This window comes from Rosa rugosa, chromosome 5, assembly GCF_958449725.1.
Source record: "Rosa rugosa chromosome 5, drRosRugo1.1, whole genome shotgun sequence".
NCBI classification, from domain to species: Eukaryota; Viridiplantae; Streptophyta; class Magnoliopsida; order Rosales; family Rosaceae; genus Rosa; species Rosa rugosa.
The window spans coordinates 41,355,465-41,366,038 of NC_084824.1; the positions used below are offsets into that span (position 1 = coordinate 41,355,465).

Consider the following 10,574-nt stretch of genomic DNA (forward strand, 5'->3'; position numbering starts at 1 on the left):
GTTTTTGTTTCTTCTTTGCATGCAAAAGAACTCCAAGTATACTTTCAGCTTTTTCTCTGCAAAAGTAATTAGGTATTGTTTTGATGAAAGGGTCCATATACTTAATTTCTCAATTTTATTACGTTCACATTCAACCGTGTCTTGACACGATGTACTGTTAAATTCACAAATTCGATCATCAGTCTTCCTATTGGCCTAAGATCTTTCATTGCCTATAGGCTATAGCCCTTTACAAAGATGATCAGTAAATTCCTTTTATCCTTGAAGCGCAGAGAAAAAAAGAGATGGCGTCAGAGGAAATCCGAAATGTTTCTGAAGGATATCCAATGAAAGGTGGAGATGGCCCCGATAGCTATGCCAAGAACTCTACTTACCAGGTATTCTTTTATAGTAGTTCGGGTTGTATGAAGTCTACCTAGTCCGACCTTCATATTTAGTTCATTGTAAGCATTTCATGTATAGTCAGTAGGAAAATCTCTTGGTCAAGAGACTGAGCCTTGAAATTGCACATAAAAATATATCTAAAGAAGTCCACAACCTTGAGCTTTTTGATTACAAAATTACCTTGCCATAACAGAGTATGTTTAGTCGTAACCTCTATTCGAGCACACGGCACATAACTTCTCGTTGAAAAAGCTTTTCTCAGAAAACTTTGTTATAAAAACTCGTACTTTTTGCTTGCTCTAAATATGCTCACGTCTTCTTCTATAACCCAGAAAATGTGACTTTACCGCAAACTTCTACAGAAAGCCATTTTCAACCTCTGAGTGCTTATTTGTGAAAGAGTTCCCAAACATCATGTCACACTTTTTCATATCTCCATAGGATTTGCAATTGTTGACTATTATAATGATCTCATTATTGTTTTGAAGCCTAGAATATTTATTACTTATAAGTTTTAACTACTAAGATATAATCATTTTATGTGTGGCTCCTTTAACCAAAAGCAGCTAGATTAGGTAATTCTGACAGGTCTTGACAACAAATTTGAAAACTATGCATCCCCTGAACTAAACAATGACATCGGACAATATCTATTTTGGCAGAGAAAAGCAATGGAGTCTGTTAAAGAACTTGTTACCAAAGGAATTGCAGAAAAGCTTGACATAGACCTTTTGTTACCTTCCAACTCCTTTCACATTGCGGATCTTGGTTGCTCTGTTGGTCCTAATACATTTTCTTCAGTTGAAAACATACTTGAAGCTGTACAGATGAAGTTTCAAAGCCAAGGACTCATGAATCACCAAATCCCTGAATTTCAAGTTTTCTTCAATGATCATACCCCAAATGATTTTAACTTGCTCTTCAAATCCCTCCCTTCCAACAGGCAATACTATGCTGCGGGAGTTCCAGGTTCTTTTTACGGTCGCCTATTCCCTAGTGCTTCCATTCACTTGTTTCACTCTTCTTTTGCTCTTCAATGGCTTTCTAAAGTACCAAAAGATGTAGAGGACAAAAACAGTCCGGCTTGGAATAAAGGCCGGATTCATTACCTGGGTTCGACTGATGAAGTAGTAAGGGCTTATAAAGCTCAATATTCTGAGAATATGGGGTCTTTCCTGCATGCGAGGGCAGAAGAACTTGTGTATGGAGGACTACTGGTCCTTATCATTCCTGGCTACCCACAGGGTACCCCTCTTTCTCCTACCGTGGCGTATTTGACCTTACAAGTCATAGAAGCCTGTCTCATCGACATGGTCAGAAAGGTAACAAATTTGAACTCTCTAAGCTCAACATTCTACTACTATGTATATAGCTAGCTCATTATGATACTAAAACTGCTTATTAGACGCGAACAAATTTTGTCTGAGGGCCAATACACATCTTTGTATATATGAAATGGAAGAAGATACTTCTTTAATTGAATTATACTAGCATTATATCCTTGTATCACACACATTAACAGCATTCTAATTAACCCAAGTAAACTTTAATTCCACATATGTATAAATAGCCAAGTAATGCCACAACTCAGAAAACCATGTAAAAGAATCTGGATACTTTATGTATTATAATTGCTATACTCAACTATTCTTGCCTATATGTAGGTAGTATCTAACAAGATATTTTCTTCGGTACTGTGTGTTTACTTTTCTTTTATGCAGGGAGTAATTAGTGAAGAGAAACTAGATTCATTCAACATACCAATGTATTCCATCTGCCCCCAAGAACTCGAAGCAGTTGTAGAACAAAATGGATCTTTTAGCATAGAGACATTGGAAACAATACCTCATGTTTTAGCAGATGATGCTGTCTTAAATGCAAAACAACTTGCAGCTCATGGAAGAGCCGTCTTGGAGGGACTCATCAAACAGCAATTTGGAAAAGAAATCACAGATGAGCTCTTCGACTTGTATGGCAAGAAAATGGAGAAAGAACTCTCCATTTTTAAGCAAAGGAAGAGAACTAACTTTCTTGTCATGCTGCGCAAGGCAAAATGATTTGCACATACTCGGTCAATCTTGAAAACCAATGTATCTGGTTTTTACTGTTGCGACATGAGAATAAAAAGAGAATAAATGTGTACATTTGAGTTTAAGCAGAGTTTGTATGTTATCAATAATGTCATGGATTATATATATATATATATATTAGTACCTAAAAACTGAACGGTCGAGATGTGGATATGCGACTGAAAAGTGACCCTAAACTCTAACTTCGCACTTTAATTTTAAAGCGAGGTCTCGCTCTAGATAGGATCTGTATATATATAGGGCCCTTCCACTAAGGGATCCCTTTTTTTGGTCTTTTCTAGGGATAGGGCATTAGACCAACTTTTCGATCACATTTCGGCATCTCAACCATTCAGTTTTTAGGTCCTAATGTATAGATCATTTCTGCAAATTTTCAGCCAAATCAGTGATCATTAAGTTATTAAACTAGATTAAATCAATAGACGAACCAAATTTGTCAATCCTGAACCGTTCATACTTATAATTTTAAATCGCAATTTTGAATGCCTTAATGATAATCAATTTAGCTAAAAATTTTCCATATATATAAATCACTTTTACCTATCGAGTTTGCTCCAACTGTGGCCCTTGTCATATATTATCAAATCTCCAACTCTTGAGCACATATTGATACTAATTAATTAGTTAAGATCATTTTTTCCAAAGTTTCCACACTCAAATCTTCAAGTTGAGGGCTGTGAACGAAAAGATTTTACATTGAGGTTATATCATCGTCATTAAAGTTGTTCCACGTTAATTTGACTATACACACTGATTGAAATAAGTGGGTATAATATCTAATAGTTACTTATATCCATGTGGGAAGCCCAATAGCCACCCTACACTTACAGATTGGATTTCTGTCCCATTTGAGAGGGGTGGCATTTGGTCTCTCCACACTGATAAAAAAATCAGTGTGAATTTTTAGGTGAGACCAGGACATACTCACATGAGATAAATAAAAATATTGTTTAAGAATAAGAGATTTGAGAGAGAGATTGATGAGAGAATTGTGTGTTTCATTATGGAGAATAGGAGCCCTATATATCGGGATTACAAAGTACATGTTCTAATGTTACAAGGAAAACTATTCCGAAAAAGACTAGGAATTCTAGAACATTCTCTTCTATTACAATCATGGAACTAATCCTAGTTTGATTAGGCACACATAAGTCTATTTCCTTCAACACTCCCCCTTGTGCCGCTCAAACTTGGTGGTGATGCTTCATCGGTTGCCTCGTTAAAAACCTTGCTCGAGTAAAAAACCCTGTTGGACAAAAACAAGCTCGAGGAGGAGAAAAAGAGTACAACACGTCCTTCACCCTTCGAGATTGAACATGTAGACATCATGACTCCCCCTGATGTCGATATCTCCTCCGGATTGCTACAATCGTGGGAGTTAGGATAACTTTCTCAATCCGATGCTCTTCACATGTTTCTCGAAGGTGGATTTAGGTAACGACTTAGTGAATAAGTCCGCTACATTATTCTCTGATCGGATTTGATTCACTTCAATCTTTAGAAGTGATTGTTGTTGCTAATTATAAAAGAACTTAGGCGATATATGCTTGGTGTTGTCGCTTTTGATGAAACCTAACTTCATTTGCTCAATACAAGCTGCATTATCCTCATAGATGCATGTAGGTTCATCTGTGGTAGACTTCAAACCACAACTTCCTCGAATATGTCTAATTATAGACCTTAGCCATATGCATTCGCGCACAGCTTCATGTAGAGCAATAATCTCTGCATGATTTGAGGAAGTAGCAACAAGGGTCTGTTTTGTAGACCTCCAAGATATTGCAGTGCTTCCCATGGTAAAGACATAACCCGTATGGGAGTGACCTTTGTGAGGGTCAGAGAGGTACCCTGCATCAGCAAAAGCCATCAAAACATCATTGTCATTTTGATGGAGGGGAGGAGTAGAACGTCGGCCACCTTAGACGGTGGCGGCGTTGGCATGGCCGGCGGTCAAGCTATGGACAGCAGCGTTTTGCTTCTTGGAGTCCGATCCCAATTTTCCGTCATTCATTTTCTCTTTGTAGGGATAAAATAGCCCCATATCAATCGTACCTCTTAGATATCGAAAAATTGTCTTTACACCAATCCAATGGCGGCGTGTTGGCGCAGAACTATGTCGAGTTAACAAGTTCACTGCGAATGAGATGTCCGGTCTTGTGCATTGAGCTAAGTACAATAATGTGCCTATTGCACTTAGATAGGGCACTTCGGCCTCTAATATTTCTTCGTCCTTATCCTTTGGACGAAAATGATCTTTTCCGGGCTCAAGAATACGGCCAATCATGGGAGTACTCACAGGCTTTGCTTTATCTTCATTAAAGCGCCTTAGAATTTTCTGAGTATATGCAGACTGATGGATCTAAATCCCATCGATCACTACACTGCTCGAGTTCTAAACCGAGACAAAACCGTGTTTTCCCAAGATCTTTCATCTCAAATTCAGATTTCAAATATTTAGCAGTTTCCTTTAACTCATCTAGAGTTCCAATTAGGTTCATGTCATCGACATAAACTGCTACGATTACAAATCCGGAACTTGTTCTTTTAATGAACACGCATGGGCATATTTCATTGTTAATATATCCCTTCCCAATCAAGTAGTCACTTAGACGGTTATACCACATCCGTCCGGATTGTTTTAATCCATATAGTGAGTGTTTTAATTTTATTGAAAACGCGCTCCGTGATTTAGAGCCACTTGACTTGGGTAATTGAAGTCCATCCGGAACCTTCATATATATCTTTGAATCTAGATCCCCATAGAGATATGATGTAACCACATCCATAAGCTGCATGTCAAGTTTTTAGGAAACTACAAACTGACAAGGTAGCGGAACATTATAACATCCATTACGGAAGAGTACGTGTCACGCCCCGAATTTTGAATAACCAATTCAAATCCGAAACATGAATAAACAATTAATACAAATAACGTTCTGAATTTTTTTCTCAGAAACAAACACACCACTCGCCACTCAACACAAAACTCGAAAACCTCGAGTTAATTATTACAATTCACTCTTACAAAGTAAAATTGTAAAGCTCTAAATGAGCATAACAAACCTCACAATATAATGCTGTAATTCACATAACACTACTCTAAACTGCCCGATCACCGTCCTGGTTCTCCTGACCTGCAGGGTTATCCGCTACACCGTTTGAATAGTGTACCGGGATTGCAACAACACAAAACCCGGTAAGCTTTTGACAGCCCGTATGAGTAAAAAGAAAGAACTGTTGATTTATTAAATTTCAGTTCAAGTAAAATTCAACAGTATTACGTCTGCAAAGAGACATCAAACCACTCATGTAAAACCACAAGGAATACATTTTCACAATCCTCAAATCACAATACACCACACTGGTCCTGCAAAAACCCAACCCACATAACACCACTTTGGTCCATCCCAACAGCACGTTAGAGCTCTAACCACATCGCTACCAGTCACCTTGGCCTAGGTGCAAGTAATGCGACATACTTCGGTTAATAATAAACCGTCGCGCTTTGGACATCCCCGTCCTCAGCACCATATACTTCGGTTAATAATAAACCGTCGCGCTTTGGACATCCCCGTCCTCAGCACACAACTTCGGTTAATAATAAACCGTCGCACCTTGGACATCCCCGTCCTCAGCACACAAACACTCCGGTTATCCTTAACCGTCGAACTTCAGACACCTCATCCTCAGAACCCTACATTCTCTAACTCTATACATCCTCCAATGTAAATCATGAATATTAACAAGAACTCATCAATCATGTTCATCACATATAATTATGGTAAGTCACATGTCAATTCATAATAATTTAATCATCCCAATTCCACACTCTTCAATGTCACACCATTCACATATAATCACGTAAGTATATATATACGTAATTATCCGCTCAGGGATAATCACTAATACCAACTATAGTTCACATGCAATAAAACCGAGAAATTCATTTGTATAGTAAAAATCATTTTACTTACCCATGGACCGTAGTTGATCAAGTCCATATGATTTTAAAACAAATATTTATTCCATAAATATTTTCACGCAATTACGACAAAATAAGGTAATTAAATTTATTCGGTTCGTAATATGAACCACGTGAGGTTTACTCACCTCTAAATTCCCGCTGCGTCTTCTTAACAGCTCAAAATACAATTTCACGAATCGTCCGCCAAATCAAACTGTCGATCACCTAATCAAACATGACCTTAACTTAGCCAATAACTCAAAAACATAATCAAACGACAATCCAACGGTCGGATTGAAATTAAATGATGATCCAACGGTCGGATCCTCACGGATCGCCTTCCTAATCACTGTTTTGCATTTATACGAAGATCCAACGGTCGGATCTTCGCCCATGACCACACAAAGCCGCTGGGACAGTCATAAGATCATCATATCAAAACTACAAGTCCATCTGACGGTCCTAACTTCACATATCATGAATCAAACGATCGAAATCGATCGAAACGTAAAAATTCATAACTTAATCATATGATATCCAAAAATTGCGTATAATATATCAAAATGATCGTATTGAAATATAGAATCTGAAAATGTACAGAAACCATATTTTTGACCCCCGGAGGTGGCCGGAAAGGGCCGCCGGAGTTAGGGACAGAGCCGCCGCCGACCACCGCCAATGGTGTCGGGGCCAGGCTGCTCCGCTTCGTCTCATCATGCCTAATGATTTTCTTAACTAGCATGTAAGCTGAAGATGACCGGAAGGGATAGAAATTACCTCAAACCAGTCGGGTTGGCCGGAAAAAACCCCAGAAACCGGCGAGCTCCTAGTTCGACGTAAAAACTGCAACTTCAGGCCTCGATTCCTTCTGGAGAGTTGTTAAGAAAATCAAGGCGAACTCAGTGGTTCAAAAATCAATCAAAACGATGCACTACAGCTCGAGATATCACGATCGAAAGGTTTTGGTTTTCGATCGAAAACCGGTCGAGCTCCGACGAACGTGAAACCGGTCACTCCAGGTGCGATCCTTCTAGTATGATGATCAGCAGGTTGAGGCGAGTTCATAGAGCTAAGGATCGAAAGTTTTGGTGGCCGGAGCTAGGAGAAAACCGGCGTTGACTAAAATCGAACTCAAATCGGACCGGGCTTGCCGCCGCCGCTACAGGCCGCGCCACCGTGCAAGGCTGCCACAGACAGGTGCGCAAGGACCATACGAAGCCAATGGAAGAAGTTTGGTGAGGATCGGTGGCCGGAGGAGGAAGAAATAGCCGGAAGAAAATCGAAGGCGATTTCCGGTCGGGGGAGGGGCTGCAGCTCAATTTCCATTTTTGGAAGTTTCTGAAATTATTTTCGGAAATTTCCGAAAATGGAAGATTTATACTAAATTGGAAACTTTTTCAAAAAATCATAACTAATTCATACGAACTCCGATTTTTGCGTTCTACATATGCACGCGATCGTATCGACGAGCTCTACAACTTTCATGAAGGGAGTTTTCCCAAATTCCATACATATAAAAAGTCGATTTTCGCGTGCCCCTAAATAACGTACGTTTTCGAAAATTAATCGTTCGAACTAATTCCACAACTTCTCCGAGCCTCGTACTCGCTCCCACTATTGTGAAATCATTTCTAAAAATCCACGGAAATTAATTTGGATTTTTTTCGGGGTATTACAATCTACCCTCCTTAAAGAAATTTCGTCCCGAAATTTGAGCGTAAGTCAATCCCTCTTGATTAAGGTTGACCTAACCATAGAATCTCCATCTTTTCCAAATCTGTAGTAATCTACAAAGCCTCAGCCCTTTGTATAAAAATACATTTCTATGGCCACTAAATCCTTTCATCACAAACGTAAACTCACACAACAACTGTTCAACAACACTCCACATCAAATACACAAAATCGTCACATGGATCATCTCATAGATCCTCACATAGATCTTCACATAGATCATCACTCTGTACTGGCATACAAGCACAGTAAACACTCCCACAAAGTGTTTCGCTACTCAATTAGCATCACGGTAAATCTCCATAGTAAAACTTAAGCATGCACCACTCTTCACAACCATAGAGATGCATCACACAAAACAAATCATCCCCAAAAGCACGCCAATAAATTATGTCACCCAGTGATGATGACTTGGGCTTGCTCAATCCTTGGGCTAAGCACTAGGGCTAGCAGTTTGGGCCAAAGAAACTGAACCAACTGCTATTCGAATCGGCCCAAACCAATTTGGGCTGAAAACTCGGCCCACCAACCTTCGGCTCGACTCGGCTACAGTATGAAGCTTTACATACTGTCATGTATACTGTACTGTCCGTATATACATCCGTATTCCGAGCATATACACGATCCAAAAAAAGAAAATTTTTTGTAGGAGGCAAGGTTCGAACCTCAGACCTCTTGTTCAAGAACTTCGCTCTCAACCACTCGAGCACAAGCTGCTCTCATTGTTATCCATACAAATCCTTTTATTTAAACCAAACTGTTTCAACAATCCGGCCCAAAATTACTCCAAAACTATTTCAGAAATCCAGCCCATCGGGCCTCCACCCACAACTACAGTGAGGGCATTGATCCGAGACAAGCCTTGCACGGTCCACCTGCCACGACTTATCTTTTCCGTGCTTTACGGAAATCAGATTCACTTTCGGCTAAAGCTTGCCTGGCACAGCACCTCGAGATTCGTTCGGTTCCCTCACGCGCCCTCCACGCGTCAACAACTTTTTCGTGTTTTAGGGCGACTTTAATCCAACGCGTAGTTTGAATCTCTGAGATTGTCCATCCAACGGTGGAGATTTGTACGCCTTGTTCCTTAAATAGGTGTATTCTGGGGAAGAGACTGTTCACACAAAAGAAAAGAAAATTTCCCCAGAGTTTTAGCCATTCTCTCTCAATTCTCTTCTTCCATCCGATAACTCAAATCTCTTCTTCCATCTGATAAACTCAAATCCCCAACACCATTTCATCAACTTCGATCCTTCTAACAGCAATCTCTCTTAAACACTCATCATCACCGTTCTTCAATTCTCTCCTTCTCTTTCCTCATGGTTCGAACCAAGGTTACCTCTCGCATGGGCGTCAATCAACGCCGCATTCTCTCTCTAGAAGAAGAAGGTCGTCAAGCGGCCACTCGCGCTGGCCTCACTCGTCCTGGGGACCATCGTCCTATACGTGAGCGTAGCCGCAGTCCCCCTCCTCTGCCTCGTCGCTCTCCCAGACTGCATCCTAGCGAGTCCCCTTCCTCCTCGGCTGCTCGAGCTTCTCGACCTGTGGCCACCCTGGAAAGCTTGTCTGACTCAATTGATGCTCTGCGTTCCTCTCTCCGTGATGGTATTACGGTGACGGATTGGCGAGTCACATGCATGATCGATTACATCTCTGACCTGAACTCTTCTTTGATCAGCTGTCAGACCGCCATGAACAAGCTTGCTCAGGAGGTCAATAACATGCAAGGTCATCCTCCTGGGTTTCCTTGCAAGGACGTTGCTGCGTCACTCCATAAGGACCCTCCTCCTGAGGCTGAAACCAGCAAGAGGGCTGCCACTCGCCCGCGCACCGCTCCTCATGTTCCTTGGGAAGCTCTTGACTCAACCAGTAGTGACTCAACTAGTAGTGACTCGCAGGGCAGTGAAGAGGTCGATGATCAAGTCACCAAACTCAGGGAGGAGATTGCTGAGCTTTCCCAATCAAAGGGGAAGAAGTAAAAACAATTCATCATTTAATTATTGTATTTCTTTTTCTGCATTTTTACTTTCGTTGGACAATAACTTTATTTTGCTTCTGGTTTGTAATAAGACTGAATGAATGTGGTAGTCTTTTCTTTAAAACAAACCAACAACGACACCAAGGGTCGAACCTTGGTCACTCCTTGCTCTTTCAAAACCTTCGCCAACTCTGCTGCACGCCTCTTTCATAATGATATATCACAACAATCAATCAAAACCTAACAATCAATTAAGTCACACAGAAGTCTAGCTAGCATCATCTGAGTCAAACCAAACACAAAACAATTTCGTCGCTAGAGTCAGGGATTAATAAAGCTAAACACTTCCTATTCAAAAACATCTATAGAGCGCCAAACTTAACACCTCTTACACTCGTGATCTTTAGAACTAGAACACTAACATA

General features: G+C 40.4%; 1 protein-coding gene across 1 annotated transcript; it reads left to right on the top strand.

Annotated features, from left to right (window-relative positions):
• The first annotated feature begins 271 nt into the window (after positions 1-271).
• On the top strand, positions 272-2,481 carry LOC133713058 (loganic acid O-methyltransferase-like). Its single transcript, XM_062139184.1, has 3 exons — positions 272-377; positions 1,047-1,706; positions 2,106-2,481. The coding sequence occupies exons 1-3, from the start codon at positions 285-287 to the stop codon at positions 2,439-2,441; spliced, it is 1,089 nt and encodes a 362-aa protein (XP_061995168.1). The 5' UTR covers positions 272-284; the 3' UTR covers positions 2,442-2,481.
• Positions 2,482-10,574: the final 8,093 nt, after the last annotated feature.

Bases quoted from the DNA above. Each gene is read 5' to 3' on its own strand.
- LOC133713058 (XM_062139184.1), top strand. From the start codon at position 285: ATGGCGTCAGAGGAAATCCGAAATGTTTCTGAAGGATATCCAATGAAA. The intron at 378-1,046 runs GTATTCTTTTAT...CTATTTTGGCAG, and splicing joins CCAAGAACTCTACTTACCAG to AGAAAAGCAATGGAGTCTGT. The intron at 1,707-2,105 runs GTAACAAATTTG...TCTTTTATGCAG, and splicing joins TCATCGACATGGTCAGAAAG to GGAGTAATTAGTGAAGAGAA.